A 25813-nucleotide genomic window follows, 5' to 3' on the forward strand; every position below is an offset into this window, starting at 1 on the left:
CATGGCTCTTAAAGCCAAATACTTTAAAAAACTTTTTATGAAAAGTACATCAGTATCAGAAATTGGGTGTAGAATGGGAAACARAAACACTAGTGGCACTGAAGAGAAGTGCTAGGAAGACTCTCCTTCCCTGCTCTCATCAGAGGTATGTCTTGGTCATGCTATTYCGGTCGCACAAAGAGGCCACAAGCAAGAATACACTATACTTATACCTGTCCATGCATGTATCAAAGGATGGAAAGAGGCCCTGAAGAAAGTCTGAAGAATTAGTGCTGCTTGCCTTTGTGAGGCCAAAAGCAGCAATCAAAACCACTTCTTCTCTCCTGAGGTTAAAATGTTTTCTCCCAAGCCCCAACAATACCTTAATGTCTTCCAGCAGAACTGCGTTGTCTCTGTTTAAGCCTTCAGCCTGCTTGATTTGTCCCGTTGCATCATTCAGAGCTTCACGAAGGTCAGTGATTTTGGATTCATATTCATTCAATGCATCCCTCACAACTTTAATAAGCCCACTATTTTCCTGATGGTACTTCTGTAGCTCATTCTTAATACGTGTGAGTACTGCAGTATCAGGACCAGAAAGAATAGGTTTTTTTCAGAGAAGAAGGCAACCAGAACAAACTTCGTTAAAAAGAGCTTGACATTTAGGATTATAAAGCTGTGCTTGTGTGAACTGAGCATCCTCTGCAGTGCTAATTTCAGTGTTGCTATATCAAAGATACTATTCAGCACCTCACTGGATCAAATTTGCTCCTCAGTTTGCTGCTGYAGACACAGAGCACAGATAAATGTTGAGAATAATGTTTTCTATATTAATTAAGGATGAGGCTGAACTGAAAATACTAAATTTTATATGGAATAACATAATTTCATCAACCATTTCAGCCACAATGTAGACGTCTACAGCTGTGCTGGTTATCAAACTCTCTCCCGTAATCAATGGAGACATAAGGGCACATTTAATTTCAAAAAATGCAGGAACACAAAAAAGGTCAATCACACKCTAAAGTGTGCCAATTTCACTGCCTACAAAATGGGATACAGATAAGTCACTCAGAGGTAGGTATCAATGTTCAAAGTTGTGGGAAACTAAACTGCCAGTCATATGGTCTTTCACATTCCTCCACTGGTTAGGAGACAAGCCAGTGACTTTTTCTTGATGTCTCTACTGTCTGGAGTCAAGTTTCTGAATGTCCCAGTCAAATACATGCACAGAACATGAAAGGGAGTACAACTAGTGCAACTAGAACTTTCGAACTTCTTCGTCCTTGAATGATCTGACCCTCGGACTACTCTAGCAACTTCTGAAAATCTATGCTAAATTAAACATGCAATTCCTCTAAACTCTCTGTATCATAGCCTATTTCTTATAATACACAGAAATATTGCATAGGTTTAATAGGATTTGCTACACCTTTATTTTACTGAGAATGATCTGGTTACAAAAGAAGAATCTGCTGCCTTTCTTCCCCAGCTCAACTCATTTTCTTTCATAACAAACCAAAAATTCTTTAAATCCCCTCCAGAACTACCACTTTCCTGTTGACTTAAAACAGCTACGAATCTCAGGGATCCACTGCAAAAAGCCCCTTCCTGCAGACCAACCCAATCAATAATTCCTCAGATTTAAGRCTGATCTTTCTAGAAAGTCAGAAGCTGAGAGAAAAAGCACTTACACTGCTGAGCTTCTGTTCGCTCCTTCTCTGCCTCGGCTTGAAGTTGGTCAAARTTGCGGTTCCGCATCTCTGCCATCATGCGCCGAGCTTCGGCCAGCTCTTCAGAGGCATCTCCCAGGGGCAGGTTGTTACCTCCTGCGTTTGTACCAGCTATCTGTTCCAAGAGCACTGAAAAGAAACCACTGTCAAAGTCAAAAAGAGGATGTGTTAAGCCTGTTCAAAATGCTCAAATGATGGGGCCAACTGCTTTTCTGAGATGGATCTGCTTCATTAACGATTTCAGGAATAGGCATGTCTTATTTTTTCCTTAATGAAGCAAATCCATTTTGTATTAATACTACTAAGATGAAAAGTATCCCATGTCCCACAACCAAAAATAKTAAGAGGGCATTGACCTTGGAATTTGTCCCAAATGACCAAGTACACACCAATAATTTTAAGCTTCTAACTTTAAAGAGCCCATGATAACAACCCAGAACAAAGTTAGAGTTTAGTTCAGGATAATCAAATTCGTTGCTTGAAACATCCTGGTAGTGACGCTTCTCAGTCCCTTTTCACTTCATAAGGAAGGTAAGGTTCTAAACTAATATCATATATTAGATTTCYAATAGGAAGAGTGAATTCTACAGCTGTGACTAAATTCTGATTTATGAAGTTCTTTTCTAAGAAAACTTCTTATGCTTAATTAAGAATATTGTAAATAAACTGAAAAGATGTTATRAAACAAAACATGTTATGGAGTTAGAAATTTTTTTTTACCTTTTATATTGTTGACCACTACTTGTATTCGTGAAACCAAATCCTTTCCTTTCTGATGAGTTTGGCCAAAATTGTTAAATAATCTCTCAGCTGCTTTGTAGTTCATTTCAGCCTAGCAAGGAAAAAAAATTATCAGATTGAAAGTATGTGGATACAGCATGCTCATACATAGTCACAAGATGTGTATTTTAAAATTGATTTGGTAAGTCACCTTTTCCTGAAGAGCATTTACATCATGATCTAGTTTAATGAATTCTCTCTCCAGCTCATCTACCTTTGAACCTTGATTATGAACAACAGAACGGTAGTTATTCAATAAGCCCTGAAAAAAAAAGGATAAAAATAATCCAATAAATCACCTAGTACACAGCAGACAAAAAGCMAAAAAYTCACTGAGTTAAGTCTTGTCCAAGGTCAAAAAAGCAGAATTACTGATATGAAAATGAACTAATTCCTTCTCAAAATCTGGGGTTTTTATCTGTGAGTACAGCAACTGCTATTCCAACCAAAGAACATTTCTTTAGAATGAATTTTGGTAATGGCAAYGGAAATGTTGGGGGTTTTCAGTAAAGTAGATATACAAAGTGCTTGAAGAAGACATAGCTGGAGGGAAACATCAGAGATATAACTTTCAAAGWGAGCAGACCTCAGAAAAAGCAGATACCAATTCTCTTTCAGAGGAATGGAAACCACAGCTACCTTTTAACAGGTGAAGCCCAGTGCTGCCAGCATCTGGTATTTGGAATCCAGGACTTCATGTATGTCTCCTTGCAAACTAACAAAACTATGGCAAAAGTTCCCAGTCTGAAATCCATTGAAATCCACTTTTCTGCTCCTGTGTGCCTACCTTTAAGTCCTTGATGCGTGTTTCCAGGTCTCTCATCTGCTCCAGAGAGTGGCTACTGGCATGGACRTTTTGCAGCTGAGACTTAATGAGCTGAAGCTCGTCACCTATTTTGSTCAAATCCTTCAGCAGTGTAATCACACAGCTATCGCAAGCTGGAGAGAGCAGTGGAAATCAATCCATATCGTTGATATTTAACACAAAGAACATTTCACTGAGCACATTAATAAGTGACATGCAATGGAAAAGCTTTGACTATTGTCAGCTGGTGCTGCCTGAAGARCAAAGGCAACAACAAAGCTGGCAGTACTAAAGAATGTGACCTAAGCCACAAGTAAGGAGGAAGCTCCATTTACATCTGACTAAATGAGCACCTCTTTAATAATTTTTACAAGTATTTGGTTGAATGTTTGCTTTTAACACATTCATTATAGGATACCTCAGTCCTTCTTAAACTCTGTCACCCTTAAAAGAGTCCTCAGTATGTATTCAGAGCCAGCTGAAACTAATCCAAGTGCAGTTCTATTTTATTACTTACAATCACAATCTTCATTGGGATCCACATCTTTTGGTTCATTATTGAAACATTCTGAAATCACAAGATGTTCATTAGTAACCAAAGTCTTCTTGTGGAAACACTACTCCAAAGTCTTCTTATGGAAATACTACTGCAATTTTTCCCTCACTTTTCATGTTTGGTAGCCACTAAAACATGATSCTGCCCTTTTATAAATCATACCCACTGTGAATGAGCTGTAATGCTTAGAAGGCTTGAGCATAATCAACTCCCACTTATGCCTTGTTCAAAGCAACACCTTTTCCATCCCTCRAAAGAAATCTACTATAAGCCTACAATATATGCTCCTTGAGCAGCAGCAGGAGACCCTCTCACAATGGGCCAAATTACYAGAATTTGCCTAGAATAACACCACCAGAGTTGGAGACAAGATTATATTGTTAAAGTACTTTACCCAGGACATAGGTTCAAACCCCTTTATCTACTTTAGTATCCAGGTTCAAACCACAGATTCTAATTCCCCAAAGAATGTCTTACCCACAGGGAACTGACAAATTTTTTATGGCCTTCCTTCATGCCTGTCACAGCTTGMAAGATTAAGGTATTAATCAAGCTTGAGAGAAATTAACAGTGTGTGCGTCGATGGAGGCACAGTACGTAAGACAAGGCTTGGAACACAGATAGGAGTTTACAACAAACACTGCCCTCAGACTATCCAACAAGCCAGCACAAGTGACTTCCTGTCCAATGCACTCTTTTCTTTGGTTTTTACTAACCCTGTTCTAAGAAGCTTAACAGTCTCCAGGTGCATGTGGAGTGACATCCCAGGATCCTAACTACTAGAAGGCAGGAGAGAAACTGGCTCCTAAAAATGCCATCATATAGGACAGGAATCTCCCCATCTCAACACCCACGTTCCTTTTACAGGCTTGGTCCAACTGCCAAGCTCTCATCTCCTCTTGAAAATGAAAAGGGCTGTGCATCTTGATCAAAGATTAAACTTGATGATCTTGGAAGCCTTTCCAACCTTAATGATTCCATGTCTTTTACTCTGAAGGAAAAGGATGCACTCAGTATAGGCTGCTGCTGTCAAGAGAACAACAGCTGGCAACTTGTGAGAGGATACAGTGATAAAATTGGACCTGAACTTTAACAGCAGCATGAAACAGCCTGGAACAAACTGCCTAGCTGTGCCATTTCCTTTGGCACTTGAACATTAAGTCATCAGGAAGTGAAATGGGATTGGTAGTGATCACTGCTGCCAAAAGAAGACGAGTCATATAGAATGTTTTTAAGAGCTAGAAGGAAATTTCTCCCAAATTCAAACATCCRTGCAGTTCTGCTGTTGTGTAACTCAGCTAACACCAGACACGTTTCAGCAGTCACTGTGAAGTATCAATTAAATAAAACTGTTATTACAGCTTGTGCCCCAACATCATCAGCCAAGAAATGGTGAAGTGCTGGCCAAGGGCCGAACATCACACAAAAGGAACGTGCTAGAACATGCTGTGCCAATGATCACAGAGGGCTTYATTCCTAATGCAGAGAAAGAGACGGCTGATCAGGACATGTAGTTGGAGGAACACAAACTGGCTTGTTGAATATTGCCCTATGGATTAGTCTGTCCTAGCAAACAATTGCTTCAAAAAAGAAAGGAATGATAAAACATCAAACAGTGCTTGGATGTGTTCCAYGCAAGGTATGATACAATAGAGATGTATTACTTCAATGATGAAATATGAAATGAGAACAAGCTACTGAAAAATAGCACCAGCTGCCAACAGCAGTTCACATCACTTGCTGTTTTTTCTAATTTCTGTGGCCAAGCAAAGACAATGGGTTCCTTGCAGTWACCAGACTGCAGTACGAACAGCAGTGCAGAGAAATGAAGAATAAGGAAATATTTGGAACTTATTAGTTGGAAACTTTTCTAACAAATGAGAAACAAAATCTGTCTGCAGGGAAAGAAAAGTGAAATTTTATTGTTGAATGAAAATCAGCCATTTTGGGATAATCAAGGACATCTCAGGAGCAGTGGCCTGTGTTTCTGAATATAAAAGACTGTCCCAAAAGGAATGAGGTGAATCAAGGTAAAGACAGTCTGAGGAATGTAGGATCAGGCCCTTTATTTCAGAATTATAATAGATAAAGCAAACATATGCCCATGGCATTATGTGAGGGCTTACTAGTAGTGTGACTGAGTCTGGGAAATCATGGATGCCTCAGCTAGAAAAGCGGAGTGTAGCAGGATTTATAAAAGAGCCTCCTGGATTGGGCTCTAACTACCACTGCAAATGCAGTCAGCTCGGATACCTAAGAAGGCAGTGCCTGATGCAGACTCCGAGGATTTCACTAAACTGTGCCAAATACATTTTAARAAGGCATATTAAGGATGCTCAGTTTCCTAAATCCATAACATGGACTCACATTATATGGTTTAACCATGTCAGTAGAGGAATCATGATATATTTAAAAACACTGCCATGAAATAAAACCGAAATAAAGTTGGCAGTATTTATGAAGGGAAATTTATGAAGGATAAAATGGATTGCAAGAGGAAATTCAGTGACTCAGACAGCCTGTCTATTACCATGGTGTTATGTTTCATGAAGTCTTATATTTTGTAAAAAATTATCTACATTTCTTGTAAGGCTAGATCTTTCCTTCAGTTCAGCTTATCCAAAGAGGTAACTTGTTTCCCAGAGAGAAAAAATGTTCCCTTGCATGTTCACAGGCCCTCACATACCTCCAGTCAGGTGGTCACAGCTAGCCAGCTGTCCATTATTATTACAGTTACATTTCTGACAGTAGCCTCCGTATTTTTGTGGGTTTCCAAAATRTCCTGGAGCACAGCTAGATAAAGAGATAGAAGTAATTTTTATTAAACAGTTGAAGCTACTTTTGTGAAATACACTTTCCCTTAAGATAAAAACCCAGTTATYCTCCTGAAAAAACTTTCAAGAACTTTTGATTTATGTCTTGACTTAGACAGAAATAATATATTTTTGGTTTACAGTATCCTCTGCACTATGCTAAAAATATCTTCGTGAGCGCTGCAGAATCTTTTTCTAAAAATAAAAGAACTCCCACTGTGCTCTTGCAGGAATAATTCACTCAATCTGAAAAAAAACCAATGTACACASATACATACATACAAAGATTATTTGACAAGGTTTAACTAAGCAAATCATACACACAGCAGAAAACATGTATTGAGGAGGATCATACTGCATGCACAGCTGAGATTTCAAACAGCAATGGCACTGAATGACATCATTACCCTTCTGCTGGGTGATAAACCCTCTTGCCTCGCGTCAGCAAAGCAGTCTGTATGACTGATCTCTAAATATTTTAAAGGTAAAATACATTGTTTAGACAGGATAGCTAATATTCCTCGAAGTCAGTCTATGGTAAGACCYATAAAGGTGGTAATGCAGGACCATAGGGCCATGATCAGCAGCTGGGTACAGCTATATCTGGAAAATATCTATAACCTGGAAATCAGACTGGGTCAAAGGTAACAGTCTTGAAGGACAAGACTATGTCCAACTGCAGGTCCTGTCTTCAGATGAGACATCATAATTTATTGGCCTCAAATTTCCAAAGCAGACAACACCACTCCATTACACTTCAGTTCACTCTGCATTCAAAACTCATTGAAATTGGTTCCTTGGCCTGCCTGATACTGCCACGCTGTTCTTCTCTTGCTTTGCCAAACTGCTGCAATGTTCCAGCAAAAGAAATGGCTTCAGCCTGATGTGTGTAAGCTCCAGCTGTGGAGCACATTAGAATGATTTGGGATGAAGGGAATGGTGCAAAATGTTACGTGTTTGCTGTTGCATAACTAAGACCACTGAGGCATCATCATGTACACTGGAGGAAAACTTGAAAAGGGATTAAATAAKTTGGAGTTATTATTACCAGAGTGTAATATAAGGCAAGGCATAGCACACTTAGGCAAAGAGGCAGACACCTCTTTTTGGTAAAAATGGTGCAGCCAGTATCTCTGGAGAAGTGCTTACATTTCTCCAGGGAGCACTGGGTTTGTGACTGGAATTACACCACAGCACCCCTCTTTAGCAGCTGTTCATATAAAAGCTACTCCTTAAGTAAGCTACTCCTAAGCATATTGTGCATATGTGCTTGTGTCTGTCCCAATACACACATTCCTCCTTTCATTGTGTCTCTCAAAACTCTTGGTTTTAAGAAAGAGTTTACTCACCGTTCACAACGAGCACCCGCATAGCCTTCTCTGCAKAGACACTGGATTTCTTCACCATTTGCCACACAGCCAGTTGCAAAGCTTTGAGAAGAAGCAAAAATATTATTGTGAACCTATCATCAAATAGGTTTTACACTCTAGAGGTTCAGTTTAATGACTTTCAGATAAAAAAAGTTTTTACACCATCAAATTACTTCGCAGCTAATTTAACTGCCTCTAGATAATTTACTGTGACGAATTCTTTGAAGTTATGTATTTTTTTTTGTGTAAATTATTTCCTCAGACTAAAAAAAATAAAATMATTTCTTTGTCCTGTGGACTGTGTATAATAGTTCACTACCCAAAGGAATGCCTACAATAAACCTTAATAGTGAAGTCATAAACTAATACAAGTCTGGCTAGCTATTTTATCTTAGCAGGCAAGAATCAATAGTCTGTGCTAGACAAGATTTTCTCACGTTTGTATACTTTTTCTTGTCTTTCTTTTTAATGGATGAAAACATTAGAGAATGCTTTTATGCAGCTAATATTGTTTAGGGTATTTTTAAACAAGGCCAAGTGGAGTTGTGCACAATTTTTGGGATCTCAAGGATCTGGTTAACACAATGAACATTCTCTGCTCTCTCAAGCAGACTTGTCTGGATTCTAAGTTCAATGTTTGTGAAGGAGAAGGGAGGAGGTGAAGTAGAGACAGGACATGTTTGTTGTTTCCATTTTTTAATCAATAATAGTGGGATAAATAAGTCTGTATCATAGATCTGTACTAAGAATTTCTGGTATTTGACTAGATTGAAAATTGTCAACTCCAGTAATGCCAGGTGGAGTGCATTTCCTATGTCAGGGATGGAATTCACCACCCTAATCTGCAGTTATGAAACTGCATAGGTTTATGGCCTCCTAGATATTTTAGAACTCTGAAAGCAAATGATGACTAAAAACATGTTCAGTCAGCCTCGGGCAAGTATCTGCAGAAAAGGCTGTCAAAACCAGATCTATCAGAGAGCTCTCTGATAAATTTTAAACCTGTCTATTGTCTGATGGTRTAAATCTCTTAGTTAAGGTTATTTGTCGTGTGTTAAAGCACCTGGCAAATACTATGTGCTGCCTTCAGCAATTTATAGCTTAGGGTTTTAAATTTTTTTTTTTCAATTTTTAATATTGATTTTATTTAACATGTTTCAGAATTTACCAATGATGACAATCTGGCTAAACATACCATGCATTTAAAATGCAATTTATGGTCCAATTTTAAAAGCCTGGCAACCTTATTAGATCCAAGGAAGTTTCACTTTTTCACTTTTCAGCTCAGTATGTTTGCACTTCAAACAGATCCTCCACATGAAAAGCAACCATACTCTTTCAGAGATCTAGATATGTGTTTAAGACCTTAAGATTTTTATATTATCTTTATATTTTAATAATGTTTCTGAATTCCCATAAAAGGCTAGCTTCACTGTTGCTRCTTATCTCCTAGCCAGGGTAATGGGGTTAAACATCTTGCATTCCAGTAAACAAGAAAGATTCTAGACGTGCCCAGGGTAAGGGAAAAAGGACCTCCATCCAGTATTTCTCACTATGAAGGAAGTGCTGGTGATTTTGAAAATAAGCCCACTACAAYTGCCTGGGACTCCCCAAGGCTATGAGCAGTGTGCCTCTGAAGTTCAGGATCTGAATGACAGTTGGAATATTCAGGTTATTAAAAAAGGCAATGCTGTGAGACAGACCACCAAGTTCTCAATATGWGAGCAGAGAAGAAGATCATTATATTCCTATGGTAGCAGAGTTTGGGCTTTGTGGTTTGTTTTTTTTTTCTCTTTTCTTTTCCCTGCCTTTTTCTTCTTCCCTCCCCTGGCTTGACTCTTGTTACAAGCTTTTACTGTACCTGTTTGTATATGGGCAAGGGCACTCCCGGCAGGAACCCCGAGTGGCATCTCCAAAATAACCATCTTTACAGAGCTCACATTTGTCCCCAGCAGTATTATACTGACAGCCCTTAAATGAAAAGGAAACAAGCAAGAGAGTTAGCAGTGCTTTATCACTCAATATGGCTTTAYTGTAAAAATGCAGCTAATTTACTCAGAGAACATGTTTTTTCCGTTACATACAATCAAGAATTTATTGCCAAACTGCCTTCACAACCAGGACAGAACTGGTCCTGGACTGAATAGCTTCAGTCTATTTTCTAACTGAAGAAAACACAATTTCCTCCCTCTTGTGGAAAAGCAACAGATAAACAAGTTGAATTCAACGGATTTTTAAAGAAACTCAATATCAGATGCATAGTTAGTAAAGGAGCATTCCATTAATGTACTCTGTCTTGATATCACAATTAAAAATCAGTGCATTTATACACTACTTTTATATTTTTGCATCTTAACACTAATTAGAAGGCAGATATAATTTAAAAGCATGCAATTAATTGAACCCAAGTACATACTTTGAAAAATCCCATTAAATGAACACAAAAATCRTTTCTCTCAGTAGATTCAGATCAGAACTCAGTTTCATGTACTTTCTCCAGTGTATGTGTTACCTGTATTTTTCTATAGTAACTGGAATAAATAATGGAAAGTAAAAACTAATAATACAATTGAAACTAATGAAGCTGAGCCACTTCTTCCAAGATCAAATTGTTGGGAATCATGTCTTAATTTAGAAACATTCTGAATTCTAGTGCTGTCTAATTGTCATACACTTATATTTTATGGAGACAGAATGAAGAAATTGCCTTTGCATTACCTAAAGCATTGCTAATTTAAAATAGAAGTTGTTCAAATACATAAACAGCATAAAAATACGTAAGCAGCCATAATAAAAATTCCAAATGACCAACAGTCAAGAGGCATTCAGACTCCCAAGTTCTACAACTCTTTGCCTTCCATGCAACAGACTGACTGAATATCCCAGAGAGCTGAAGACTTACTAATAAAAGAAAAGATGGAAAAAAGAAAGCAGGAAATTGGCTGGAAGCAGTTACTGAACAAACTGCGCTTCCATTTCAGGGACCTTAATGGCTCCGGGCTATGTCTGAAGACCCTACTGTCATGACTGGCAGAAAAGGGGCATTTTTCCCTTCAAATGAGAAATAGTTCTGTCTCTCCCATCTCCTCTAATGCTCTCTTCTCCTTCACATTTCTTCACACACAGAATCCCTTAGATTCTGTTCACACCAGCTCTTCCCTCAGGTAGTAACCCTTAATTTGTTTTCATTTTGATTAAAGAACCTTATAAAAGGTTCTGGGGAAAACARGAAAAGTTCCAGTTCCCATATGGGACATTTGACATGAAATTAAACACCAAGTAACATGAAGGCACTATGTTTGCAAAAGAAACCATTTTAAAATGCGACCTCTATAAAAGCTGGCACATAAGTTCCTGCAAAAACCTAATGGAAAAATCAGACTATTTCTGAATAATAACTGTCAATTTTTTATAATCCTGAAGAATAAATCCAACTGTAGAAGGAGTAAAAGAGATTTATTTAAAATATATGTGTTGGTTTCATCTTAGACCAACTTCCTCCCACCGCCCCAAGTTCATCTCCTGGCTTTTTGTTTTGCTCACTCTCTCTAAAGAAATTGAAGCAATTCTGCAATTGCAAAGAAAATTTAAGCTATTTCACACATAATCCACTTTAAATATGCCATGCTGCTCCTCTAGCTRCATGGCATATATAAGGTTTGGAGCTCCCAAGGCATAGTGGAATAAAGCCAGAGCAGCATCTCCCTCATGGATCTTCCTTCAGGTTTCACAGGGTCAGAGACACCCCTGAAGTCAGACTATCTCTAAACCATTAAGTATTTCAAACCCTAAAGGAAAACGGCCATCTGACTCAATTTGCACTGGTATGGTATAACGAAGTCAGAGCAGAGTGTGTCAAGGCCACAGCAGAACCACTGAGGTGACGTGAAACACATGGGGCTGCGTGACATGAAGCAACATGTCATGGGATGAGCAAGTCTCTGCACCGAGCTGCTGCTGGGGGAACATGCCTTCCAGGAGGAAGGGCAAGGACCATGAGGATAGAAAGCCTGGTTAATGGCAGAGAAATGCCTTTTCCCTACACATGAGAACCAGGTCTTCAGTCTTCTCCACCTCCTCCATTGTCCCCTGGTTCCAGCATGGCAGTGSATTCCTCTCCTTCCATCAGCAGCAGCAGGATAGCGACTGCCTGAACCAGGGAAGAATGTGCTGCACAGGGGCAGGAGCCAGCCTGGGCTTAGCCTCCCTCACAGAGCCTCCTCTGGATGCTGTCACTGGAGAGACACTGACAAATGCAGGTACTCAGGTCTGGGGCTCCAGGTGAGGAGCAGGAAGCCAAGTGAACAAGCTTTGCGCTTTGGATGTGCAACTTGATGGCTCCACAGTCAGAAGCCTCTTGTCTTCTCTGCACTACATCAGGTCTTTGTCCCGTGGCTCCTCTACAGAGAGACAAACTTGCTCCTGGTTAGGTGGAGGTTCATGATGGAAATCAAGGCCCTCAGGGCCTTCATTCTTCACCACATTATTCTGAATGACTTTCCTTGCCCTAAATCTTGTCCTAGGGCCAAGGGCTGATTTAACTCTATCTCAAAGCTAATCCAGCTGTGAGAAGGACAGGACTAAAGAAAAACCTAGATCATACACTTCATGAGGCGAAAGTAAAATTTGCCTTCATAACTGTAATCTGAAGTGAAACTTCCTGATCTTTTTTGCTGCGCTGCAGCACTTTCCTGTCATGGCCTGCCCTGCCCCTCCAAAGCAGCAGGCTGTAAGTCATCTCCCAGAATGTGCTGAATTGTTTTATAGTTTCCATCAAAGSAACACAGTTGGTTGAAACAAAGTCGGGGAGAATGACATAATGCACAGGAATGCACCGCAGGCAGAATGGACGCACTGCGAACAAGGAAGAAGTAACAGAAAWGACAGATCATGAAAGATGTTGGCAAAGTTCTTGTTTACACAATAAATGAAAAATTAGTGAAAAGTTTTTAAGGTGAAATTTTTCAGGACAGACTATTCAAAGACCCATCATGGATATAAACTGGAGGAGCACAGTCAGCCAAGTATCACACTTCCATTGCTGGGGGATGATCCACTCCCATGGGGCTGCTTTGGGTTTAATAGTGTGCCAGGGAGAAAAATCTGCCCCACCACATCTTCTGTAACAGCTGATATTTTCTAATTAATTTAACTTCTGTTATGTGTATTTCATCTTACTTAATTCAATATTTTTTAACCCATTTAGMTGTAGACTGTGGTTAACTGAAGATGATTTAAACAAGAGATTCTGCAAAAGACTATGCGTGAATATGCTGTTTGTCAGCATTCTACAAATATACTGTAATATATTTGTAAAATGCTCAGGACTTTTTACAAATAAAAATTCATATTTATTATAAATAACTACAAACATTTCCTTATGTACAAGTTTGGTGACTTTTCTGTCACCAGGAGCTAACAAAAATTACAGGGGAAAGAAGAAAATGAAGACAAGGACACAAATTACTTCAATCACCTACAGTTACATTAAATGTACATTCAAGTGTATGCATCTTATGCTCATATATAAAATGTACAGAATGAGGCATACAAGGATTATTTTTAGTTGTGTTGAATTTAACAATACTGTATGGTCCATACTGCAGTAAGATAGATGTTTTTTTCTCCTTTTCTTCCCATTGATTTACTGAATGTTAGTAATTACTTACAATGCATTTTCCAGTACCATCTTGACATCTATCTGAATTTCCATTGCAGTTGCAAGGCACACAGCGTCCAGCAAATAATCCTTTATTCTCACGATAAAATCCAATGCCGCACTCCTAAACAGCAAGCAGAAAGAAAAAAATGAGAGTGTTGGTAGAAAGTTTTACATGTTATGGGAAGTGTATTTYGAAAATGTTTGCCATTTCCAAGGAGCAGTGAAGGTGTAAGCTTCCTTTCAAGCTCTCCTAAGTTTATAATGCTGTTTAAGTTTTTTAATGCAGTAAATAGCAACAAATGGAGATGAAGAAGTTTCATCTGGACTTTGTGCTTTAGACACATCGGTAGTGATGATTTAATCATTTTGACTCTAACCACCTGGCAAAACATGTTTCCTGTGGGTATGTACGAAGGTGTAGAATATGATTTCTAAACCACAGAAAAACATTTGAGTATGAGAACATGGTAGTGTGAATCCAAAGAAGAACATCTGGAAATCTCACATACTAATTAGTGGTTATATCTTGATATTAATTTCACTACAATGCATTCCTTGGAAATAATTCTAGATACCTTTCACATACATTCATCACGACTTCCACAGTTAAATCTACCAAGAGCTAGAGCCACACCTAGACATAGCTGGGTGATGTAACAAAACATCCACGGTCTAATTTCTAAGTACAGGCTTGCCCTGCAGACTGAGGAAGCATGAGAAGAATGTTCAACTAGTGAGGGCACAGGAGCAGGAGCTCAGRCTGTCAGATCACAGTTGGATTTAAAAAGGGAGCTGAACCAGAGGGACATTATAAATGAAGCAAGAGACATCAAGTTTGTTCAYGTACRGCAGAGAGATAGTAACTAATCTGTTAAAACCAGGTTCTTGCTTGCCATGGGCAGGGGAAGCRCAAGGAATTCCTCCTGGGCATGAARCCCTCCTGTATTCAGAYTAAGAATTAACACCCACTTTCTCTGATCAGCATATTCCTGGCACACCAACCATACAAAAATGAGTGGACATAAGTCTATTGTTTCTATTGTGTAGGTCGTTTTCCYTAGGAACTAAGCTGGCGTGGTGCAAGGAACATCAGCAGCTGCATGGAAGCGGGGAGAAAGCTGTGCTCCCCACGAAGCCAGCACCTCCCAGGTTCCTGCCTCAGGCAATGTTCTTGTGAGCTGTACCTTTGCCTTGCCTCTGCCTTTCGGGCAGGGRCTGGCCCCAACAACATGCAGAAAACAAGTGACAGTTGAACTCTAAAGCCATAAATCTTTTCTAAGAGTAAGACTGATAGGACCAATTGGAAGAACAAAGGGTCTGTGGGACGGTGTCACAAATCACATCCCAGTGGTTGGAGGTGTAAGTGTTCATGCAGAGGCAGGATTAACCAAAGAACTTCTCAACAATAGCACTATCAGAGGGCAAAAAATATTCACCTCTCACAAAGCAGATCCCAAATGGAATATTGAGTTACTGCTGTTGAAACAACAATCGCTCTGCCTTCTCTACATGTAGGACAATAGAGAAAAAAACCAAAAGAAGTATGCAGAATAATAATAATACCATCAACAGCTTTGTATACTGACTTCAGTGTGAGCAAATTAGAATTCTAAATTCTAAATTTAGAATAGACAGTTCAAGTTTTTCAGATGCATTTTTTAAAGGGTGAATATTTTCCCTGAACAACAGGAAGCCAATATMCATGGCTTTAGAAGAAACCAGGGCCTGAAATACATTAAACAGCATGACTAAGTAAAATATAGGCTAAAATGCATATAAATTTCATTTACCTAAAGTCTCTTTCTGGAGAGAAAAAGAAATCAAACATTTTAAAAATACATCTAATTGCATTTGGAAAAACAAATCTGTACAGCCTTTTGTTTTTCTATTTATGCTGTCTTTAAAATGACACATTTGGAGTACGTGGGCACTTTGTTTTTGAAGCAGCATTTGTGATTCCACACAAATGATAAATTGATTCCACATGAAGATAAAGCTCTAGCCACTTTCAAGTGTTTTTTAGGATCATTGCTTTCAAGTAAACAGCAATTTAAAAGAAACCTTTTGTTCACACTTTYGTTAGCAAAGTACTTTGAGACATAAGATTAATCTTTTCATTACTTATACATTAAGTAATGCATAAGTTGTTACCAAATTAGTTCATTTAAAAATGAAGTGAAAGAAGGAAGCAAGTGAGGATGAGAAAATGAGCAAATTACCTGTCTCGGGTAAAAATCCATTTGAACTTGTTGCCACTGATTCCTCTCCTGAAGGTGGGGATAGGAGAGCCTCTGCTGCATACCTCGTGCTAAACAACTCCCCAGGGACATTAAAGTGACAGCCAGCCATCCTACATTTCTTGGCCTCTGTGCTTGGGCCATTTTACTTTGGCTCCCCTGTGAACATATGCTGCTCTCCCTGCAGAGCTCACCGTTCTTTCTCTTATTACGCCTCTTCTTCTCCAGCTTCTGACTCAGATTAATGAGGTTCTGTGCCGGGATGGGCCCCACCTTTAAACTTTATCCGTGAGTCAAGTCGCTCAGCACACATTACTGTTCCTGAGGTTAACAAGTAACCTCGCRGTTCCTGGAGCTCAATATATACCTAAGTCGGGGTGTGGCAGGCATCACCTCYTCCCCACCTAAGGCAGCCAGACAGAGCTTGGTGATTAGAACAGTAAATCACTGCCTGAGTAATGCTGCATAAACATACGGGGCTTATGAACTACCCTGTGAATGTCTTGATCACTTCCTTTGGCTTTTTCCCCAGGTTATGGTAAAAAACCCTCAACAGCTGAATTTATCAAGGCAGCATGTTGAAAGCAACGGGATGGCAGTAGAATTTTTGGTCAGTGCTCATCAATTTGTGTCGGGTACAAAGCAATAAATGTGTGAAAGAATAAAAAGTATTTCCAAAAGGGTTATTCTGCAGATGATGAATTAGCTGCCCTAAGCAATGGATGCACACATGAAGTGCAAGCCAGGCATATGTTTTTGTTCAATCTCTCTGCAGCTGCTCCTGCCTAGATATTATTCATTCATTCTCAATTCAGAAAGCTTTTGCAGGGTTAGTACAGCACTTGCTACTTTATGGTAATGCTCAACGGTTTTCTGAGAGTAATTCCTCACATTTTGTGCACTTTGTACACTGCTTATCTCTCTGGTGCTTTATTCTGCTGCACTGGGTGCTTAAACACGGCAACAGCCAAGCTCTATGCTAAAAGTGACAACCAAAAGAATTACAGCTCCAGGAACTGCATCAGGGTCAGGATATATAGCTGTGGCTAGGATTTTACCAGTTTTCATCAAACAGTATTACTTTGCAATGCCTACGCTATCTTTCATCTCTCCAAATATTTTTTGAAATATATTTATTTCACGTTTCACACATTTTTTGATACAAATAACAACCAGAATTATATGGATTCAGGTTACTTCCATTGGACCCTGCTAAAACACCAGGAAYCTTCTCTACTGTGTACAGTCTCACAGACTTCAATTAAGTCAATTCTGACCTTCTCTCCATTAAAGTAAGAGATTATTCAGCCTCTCAGAGGGCGTCACTTAAGAATCCCTCATTACTGTGCCTTACATATGCAAAATGACATTTGCAGCTCCATTAAAGCAACCATGAGCAGAATAACCCTACAGTGCTTCTCAGACGGTGAAAGCACTCGAGCCATTGAAAGCGCACAGGCTTGCAAGAGGCACCTTTAATGACTTTAATAACCATCCTGTTCCTCTGACTAACCCAGTACTGTATAGCTGCAGGCCAAAGATGGAAGATGATGGCACAGTATGGAGGCAAACGTTTCCTACCTGGCATGAGTCACCGGCGTACTCCGGAGGACAGGAGCACATCTCCACGCTGTGCGCAACGCTGCCGCTTCCATGGCTGGTGGCTTCCTCCAGCCCAACCTCGCCAAGCGTCAGGCGCTGGGTCTCTGTGAAGTAAAGGGCCCGGATGTGCAAGCCATCCAGCCTGGATAGGATTGTCATCAGCTCTTCTCGGGACACGGGGCTACCGCTGCTGGMGTGCCTGAAGTTACCCTGCACGTTAAGGGTACAAAATGAGCACAGTGCTGCAGCTGCTTATAAAGAGTAACTTCAAAGAAGGCCAGAGGACAGAAAAAGGGAGGAAACATCCATGGAACAGACTCCTCTAACRCTAGTTCGTGTGGGGTGAAACAGAGGCCAGGAAAATAAACATAGGATGAGTGGAAAAAAGAATAATGAGCATAAAGAAAGGGATGCAGCTTTTCCTGTGCAAGGTACACATTGCTTTGAGGTACTGAAAATTGAAGAAGCCTGTAGAGTTYTTCTTCAGTCACCCAAATTTCTTTGAGATATCATCCAAGAAACCATAAAAGGTGAAGGAAAATGCTTTATTTTTAAAAATGAAGTCCTGAAAACCCCCTCTTTCAGGGCTGTCTTTCACATGCTTTCTTGCTAATAAACACAGCATTGTTGAAAATGGTATTTGGATTGAAGAAACCTTTTTTGCCTGCATCCGATATAAATAACCCAGTTTGACCTTCTGAGAACAGATTCAAGGTAGGAATAATCTTTGCTGAATTCACCTACCTGAATGCTGGACACCCCATTCTGAACTAGGTACCTTGACACCAAGGAAAACAGATAACAATTCATTCCATCCCTATTAAGTACAGTCTATGGCTGCARTGAATCACTTTCCATTGAAGACTTACTCAGTATTACTCCACTGGCCCTGGAGGGAGTGCTAAGAGCTAAACTGGACAGGAAGCCTAACTTAGAGGTGCTAAAATTAGGTGTCATGAACCAGAATCCAGGTTCAACCTGTCAGTAAAGAGAGATAAAAAAAGTTCTTCCTATTTAAGGTTTACAGTGTTTAAGTTTATATTCATCACTGTTACCAAGTATTCAGTATTTCTGCACATACTYTGCATGTGTGTATTTTTATGTGATTCTGGGAGGAAAAGAGAAGGCCATTCCCTTTTCAGCTCTTACCTCAACCAGCCGCACACGGCCATAATACTGACGATCAGGCAGTGGGTTGTTGGGATCCATGTAAACAACTTCCATTCGATGGCCCTGTGTGACAATGAGGATATAACATTGTCATGTCACTCCTTGTTATGGGAAAGTGTTCAGATGCAAAATTATTTGTTGAAGCGCATTAATCCTGTTCTTTGGGGGATTAAAACTAAGTCATACTAGGAAAACTATGTAATTTTTTCAGGAAAGCGGTATAGCGAGCACTGTGTTCTAGTGCCAGCAAGGTTTTCACTGCTTTTGTCTATTAACAACCTTGTTTTCAAGAAAAACACAAGGAGATTCAAATCAATGCTGATCAATTTTCATAGGAACTAGACATTACTTCAGAGTAARAATGGTTTTGCATTTTGAAACACTCTCCTTTGCATCCTGGTGCACCAGCAACTGTGGGTATTACAGTAGTACTTTATGAGATATGCTTCCCAAGAAGAAYCCYAGAATATTGAATTAGTATTTCTTAYSGTCTGAGGAAACMAAACACCCCCTTGAGAATTTCAATAAATAGTCAAAGATTTCAATTTTGGCCCTGAGGTGATAAAATTAAAAAATTGTTAACCTAAACTGCATTTTTATTTTAGTCCCTTGAAGCCTTATAATTATGCTTAGTTTTATGCTGAAAAAAAATCATCACAGAAAATKAGATTAATTACACATGAAATCCAGGGCATCTTTTGCAGAGATGAGGCCATACTTGTTGACAAGTGTGCAATGCATTGATTAATTTTTTTTCCAGAGGCATATTCTACAGAGAAAATCCTGTTTTATCTTTTTACTTGCTCTCAAATCAGTTATGCTTAATAATATGCTACTTTTGCAATAAAGACAGATGTGTTGATGGCTTTGAGCAAAAGGCAGTAAAATCACTTTTATAGCAAGTTTTAATAGTTAAGATGATTATAAGAGCAAAATCTGCCATAGTTCCTAAGTAATATAAAGATTATTGGTGTTGCTTATAAGAAAAAATAGTATTTTAATGCTTACWGTTAGTCGTATATCAGGTTTCTTATCCAGAAGAACCATGCCCTCACTWGGTAAGCCAAAAGATTTCACTTGGTAACTCAGGAAACCACCATATGAAGAAAGCTGAAGAAACAAAATGCACAAGACCAAAGATRCTTTATTGCATTACTGCTTGATATKAATGYAAATTTGTATTCCCCTTTATCCCATCTTCCAGCACTATAAATAACATACTTGCTCTTTGYTCATTCCAAATATTGTTGTTTGGAAGAAATTTCTTTTTTCTTACTGTGTGCATCTGACATAACTTTTTGAGCTGACATTCTTCTCTGAAAGGTTACCTGCATCATGGGGTTTTTACATACTCGAGATCACACCATCTGTGTCATGGAGAAATCACATGTTCACACAACATTGTTCTCTCCTGACTGTACAGAACAGATTTGGTGCAGACATCAGACTGACAATGAAAGTGGATGAACCCCACAAACAGCCATGGATAAAAAAAAGTCAGACTAGGCATATTTAAAGGTGGGTTTCAGAGGCCAGCATTTTTTAAACTTACTGCAAACATGAATCCAATCRGGAAATCTTTGCCTTCAGGACAGGATTTCCTCTGGTATCAGCTCTGTTGTGAGCAGATTGTGGCTGTAGGCTGAGCTAAAACCACACTTCTGGTTCAGCTACAAGTGACCACAGTTTCAATTTTTTTTTCTTAAGAGGACAATATTGGTATTACAAACTAACCTCTGTGTTCTATCTGTAAGGTATTTATTTTCTAATGTCACGAGTGTCTTTAGTGTTCAACAGAATGTTAAAATAGAAAAGAAAATGGAGACAACATGACTCAAATTTCTCAACTACTGTTAGCTTCTGTACTGCTATACATTTTACATTTCATTCCCTTTTAACTTTGTAAACAAAAGACAGAGGGAGGAAAGAAAATATACTCTGCTAAATATAAATGTTCCAGTAGAAACAGTTAAAAGGTTTCAGATAATGGAAAACAGTGGAAAACAGTATGTATAMCCTCATCATAATGAAAAATAGCTGAAGTGATCTTGTTGACATTTTCCAAAAGAGATGCTATCACTGGAAGCAGACCAAAACTTGACATTTTCAAAACACAATAACATGAATAATTGCTAAATTTATGAGCTTGTAAACTAACAGCTAGATAGCTTTTTGGTGGGACTTTCATTACTGCAGTATTGCCTGTGCTAAAATTTACACTCACACACAGCGTACAGCAAAAGCAGGACCCAAATTAGGACTACTTTATTTGCAGCGTTGTCATCGTAAATCAAAGCAAGTAATGGCAGGCCTAGATAGATACTGTGACATGCAACATAAAACTCATAGTGCTGACCTTAATAGCTGTGTTTAAAAAGGGTTATTGCCTGCTTTATATCTTATTAGGGGAACAACAAAAGTACTTTTGGTTTAACACTGCAGGTGATAATATATGCTTTAACATGAAATTTCTTTCCAAAATAAATTGTAGGTATTGAAACAAGAACCTCTATAATATTAACAAAAAGCACCCTAACTAAACATGCTATTCACCTGAGATATAAATAGCTCTGAGGAGGAGAGGAGAAAAATACTGCTCTAGTCTTTAAAATGAGGAGTGGGAGAAAGGTCAAAAATTGTACCATCTTTCGTGCCTTGGTGTCTACCATTTGTTTTCTCAGTAGGACTGCATCTGAAAAGCCTTTGTTCTGCAACTGACTGTTAAGTATTGGCACTGTCAGAGTTCTAAACAGGGAGATCCTGGAGCTCTGGGCCTGCAAGTCACCATCASCAAAGTGCCCTGGTTGGTGTGACCCTAAGTATTAAATGTCAGCAGAAGACTGCTCCCATGCATGAGTCCAAAGAGRAGCCCAAAGAACACAAAGGGTAAAAAACCAGTTGATGCCCTTCCCAAGCAGCACAGCAAAAGCAAAATGCTGGGGTTTTTCTGTGTGCCACTGAGCACATAATCATCTTTTATTCTTTTGGAAATCTGCCCAGAACATACCGTAAACCATCTAAAGGACTGACAAACCCTATGTGTTCTAGGTTTCAGAGCAACCACATTGGCAAGTTCTACATGTTCTGGGCTTCAGAAAAGCAGCTGAAGGTATCAGCTCCTTGAGACATTTGAGTCATTTTACCCACTCAGCTCTTGATCATGCTACTCACATACAGACCTGGCTGGCACCAAGCAACATGATTAATTCTGTGTTATTGGTTAATTTCAAMACTGTACTCAGAAGTAAAATGTTGTGATTCCTGGCAAGACAGGTAAGAGAGACAAGGGAAGAGAGAGAAACTTATCTARGAGCCTTACTAAAGCAGAAGAGTTAGGCAGCATTTACCTTCTCTCCCAGGTAGGATGGTGGTGCTTTCCAGTACAAATTAYGCACGGAAGCAGGTAATTCTTGAACGTCAGCCACCACACTGTTACTGACTGGATTGAAAGTGACTGGAATGTCAATATTTTCATCCACTGCCTCCAAGCGCCAGTGCCTCATGTCCACAAACTAATGAAAAATAAATAACGGAAATAAAAGTTTGTCTCATTCTTTATTATACTTTACCAGGACCAAGTAATGAGAAGAAATTGTTTAACCTCTGTAATTCCCTTAGCATGAGATCCAACCTCTTCAGAGCTAGCCTAAAGACTGAGAATAAATGTTTCACAGACCTCAAAAGAGAGTGAAAATTTAAGTATGTACCAAACCTACTTGGGATGGAAGCATTTGGTTTGTCACCTGGAAATGAAACTCTATTTTCAGTCATATGAAGCATTCTGCAGGTGACTAGCAATTGCATACACAAACCAAGGACGCAGTTTGGAGCTGCTTTTTTAAGTCCATTCCAAAATTAAACCCAGGGCACTAATCTAAAAAACAGAGTTTGGACCAGATGTGGTAGGTTAATTGTGGATACATAGGCAATGTAGCCTAATATTCTGGCACTTGAATGCACRTTTTGTGTTTATGGAGACCATGCCTCCTTTTATTTATCATTATGCTGGGGGAAAGAGAACACAATTTTTATGTACCAGAACAGTTCTGAGTTCTGGTGGGCTGCCCTTGACTGGCCAAAGCAATAAAACAAAGATAGACATGTTTTCATAAACAACTTTTGGTGAGGACAAGTAATCACTGTAGGAAAYATTCCCAAGCAAATGCAAGTTTGCTACTTAGTCACTGAGATCAGATTTTCATCCTTTGCTTKTAAACAGCAAAGGGCCATAATTTGGATTACATCCAGTCCATGTCTAAACCTTAACTAAACTGCTCATCCACCATTCTAGCTCCCCTCTCTTTTCCTTTCTCTTGCATTTTTTTCAAGCAGGTGTTGATTCTTTTTTTTTTTTTTTGTCTTCAGCCATTTTATTGTTCACTGATGCTACTAAAAATCTATCTTTGTTTCTCACACTTGATGTCATGCTTCTTTTATAGGGAGGGAAGAAAGACAATTTTTACAGTCTCTGTAGAATCTGTTACACAATTCTTAAGAATGCCTCTATAATACAGGCATGTAAAATGACACATCCTTATCAAAGGATCTTGAAGGGGACCATTGACTTTAAAGATRACACAGAGTTTGAAGCTAAGGCAATCAAGATAAAGGCCACCTCAACTTCAGTCCAACTAGTGACTTGTAACAAACAGTGGAAAGGTCCATTTCTGCTGAAAGGCACTTTCAGACTATACCTGAGTCTTAAGGAGGCTGCACTAAAACTGCACCACTGCTTGGACAATATTTTCTCGTCCTTAGAAACTAATAAAATACATTTTCAGTTTTGGAAGAAATGTGCTATTTCCTTAATGGAATAAATGTAGGTTTATGATGGAAAAGAAAAACAAAAATTGGTACACCTTGGTTCTACGACGATTCGTGCTGCGACAGCTGCTGGTTGCCCCAAAACAAAAGCAAGGTGTGCACCCTCTGGGGTTGGAAGGGTCCAGATAGAAGGATCCTGGTCGGCAAGTGTCACATGCTGCACCTTCAACATTTTCCTGTTAAGACATAATTCAAAGAAATTTCAGTGCTTTTCTTTTTGCTTTGCTGAGGCCCCCAAAACTTCCCTCACATAAAACAAATCTTCTGAAAGAATGTTTAACTTAAGGATATGGAAATATGAATGAAAATATGTGACGGTCTGGATAGACTATGCTCCAAATGCAAATAAAACTGTCTTGGAGGCTATCTTGTGAGCTGTCTTTCCAGTTTATAATGTGAAGCACTGAGTAACAAATATTAGTCACAGATAGCTGGTAACTTCCTCGCCAAAACCCCCCTGCTGTCTTTTGAAAACCCACAATATAAAAGGTCACTTGTGAAAGTTCACATTTATCACATTTAATTATGCAGATCAAAACAAAAGAAGATTTCCTGGCTATAATGATGTGGTAAAATGTCAACTGACATAATATGGCTAAAAAAAGCATGGGACTTGGTTAACATCCAAAAGGCAAGATGCGGATGGATAAAATGGATCTATGCAGGGTACAGACTGCTTCAGTGAATCAATGGACATCTAATCTGCAGCACTATAACATCCTGCAAAACCTAAGACCACCTGTACAACTTACAGATATTGAAAAATGGTATCTAACAGTACCATGATAATCTGTGCACAAGCTGCAAAGTGTGATGACTTTGTACAGTTGCATGTAATTTTTACTGAAAACTTAGTTATATAAGTTATATAAGTTATATACACCCCATTATATATGAAATAGTCACTGATGTGCAAAYGATGCCTGTGAATGCAGAAGTAATTTGATTTATCTGACCTTGCAAAGACAAATTCCTGTCCGGGGATCGCAAACATCTGGTTCTGTTCCATCTCTGTTACAGCTGCATGGCACACAATGAGGGAATCTGTAAGTTCCAGGAGCACACTGATCACACCGACGTCCTGTTATTCCTGGTTTGCATCTTTATCAACAAGCACAGAGGAGAAAGTCAGTAAGGGAGGTAGGAATGGAGCAAGGAARGGAAAATAAAACAACAGGCAGGTGGATATTTCAAGGGATTGCAAGGCTATGACACAACTTTTTGATTTCCACAGAGAAAAAGAGTGAGTTAGTATTGTTCTCAGATTTTGAATAGTGTGACATTTCAAATGACCATGGGAAACAGGAATGGATTTGACCTTGAAGGATAAAAACAGTCACAACGGAATTAGACTTCKGCAGCTATTCAATGCTTGCAGCGCAGAACTACTCTGTCTCTACACCAAGGTGTAAAACATAGATGTTGAAAATAGGTAAGCAGAGCTGGAATAAGACTGACAGCTGGAAAATGTGGCTGGGTATTACTCAAAGCGTGCACCGGCTAACAAAAAAATAGGGAATTGCAAGCATATGAATAATTATGGGCACCTCAATCTTTAACAAATCTTGGGTTAGTTACAACTGTTGGCAATGGTTAAACTCCACTTATCTCACAATGAAGACTGAATGCCTTCAATTTCCCATACCCTCTCCAAATACCTGAAAAGAACAGTGAAGTAAACCACTCCTGCATTGTTTATAATGCACAGAACCCAAACTTACTTGCATTGCCCACTGGTTTTATCACATTCTGGGCTTGCCGCATCAACAACTCCTTTTTCTGAGCAGTTGCAGCTCTTGCAGCCAGCAAGGGGGTGATACCTGAAATAATGTTTCTCACAYACTTCACATTTTGGCTTCACAGTTCGTGGAGGGCAAATGCATTTACCAGTCGTGTCATCACAAAGACGCTGCCCGCAGTTGCACACTAGATCAAAGAAATTGTTCTACAAATCAATCACATCTCATCTTACAACAATCAACTCTTATTGAATATGCAACAAATACACACCACCTTTATATATAGAAGACATGACTCTCTTCTCTCACCAGTTTAAAGTTCAGGGTCATAGAAATCAGCTATATGATGGCACCAATAGTCTCAAAGAGAAGGTTTAATGCTTGGCTCTTTCCCATGGATGGGTTGTTTAAGTTCACCACTTTTTACGTTTATTACTTGCCAAAACTGACAAGGATTAAACAAGCAGTTTTGATGTCAAGGACATCACTTTTATAAAGCAATGTTTATAAAGATCAAGTATAATATCTAGGAAAGCAGCTGAC

The 25813-nt window shown here is 39.1% G+C and overlaps 1 protein-coding gene across 1 annotated transcript in view; it reads right to left on the reverse strand.

The window, feature by feature from the left end:
• LAMA3 (laminin subunit alpha 3) overlaps positions 1-25813 on the reverse strand; it is a 103738-nt gene that overhangs the window by 21329 nt on the left and 56596 nt on the right. Inside the window, exons 33-49 of the mRNA XM_057367257.1 lie at positions 25253-25457; positions 24488-24632; positions 23567-23707; positions 22055-22219; positions 19716-19817; positions 18687-18770; positions 17517-17747; positions 13706-13819; positions 9898-10007; positions 8016-8096; positions 6540-6646; positions 3815-3865; positions 3280-3431; positions 2644-2754; positions 2433-2544; positions 1674-1841; positions 362-558 (exon numbers count right to left, since the gene is read on the reverse strand). Coding sequence (XP_057223240.1) covers positions 362-558; positions 1674-1841; positions 2433-2544; positions 2644-2754; positions 3280-3431; positions 3815-3865; positions 6540-6646; positions 8016-8096; positions 9898-10007; positions 13706-13819; positions 17517-17747; positions 18687-18770; positions 19716-19817; positions 22055-22219; positions 23567-23707; positions 24488-24632; positions 25253-25457 — 2276 coding nt within the window. The remainder of the gene's footprint in view (positions 1-361; positions 559-1673; positions 1842-2432; positions 2545-2643; positions 2755-3279; positions 3432-3814; positions 3866-6539; positions 6647-8015; positions 8097-9897; positions 10008-13705; positions 13820-17516; positions 17748-18686; positions 18771-19715; positions 19818-22054; positions 22220-23566; positions 23708-24487; positions 24633-25252; positions 25458-25813) is intronic.

This window comes from Malurus melanocephalus, unplaced genomic scaffold (genome assembly GCF_030028575.1).
Source record: "Malurus melanocephalus ecotype Western Australia unplaced genomic scaffold, MMel_1.1 scaffold_76, whole genome shotgun sequence".
NCBI lineage: Eukaryota > Metazoa > Chordata > Aves > Passeriformes > Maluridae > Malurus > Malurus melanocephalus.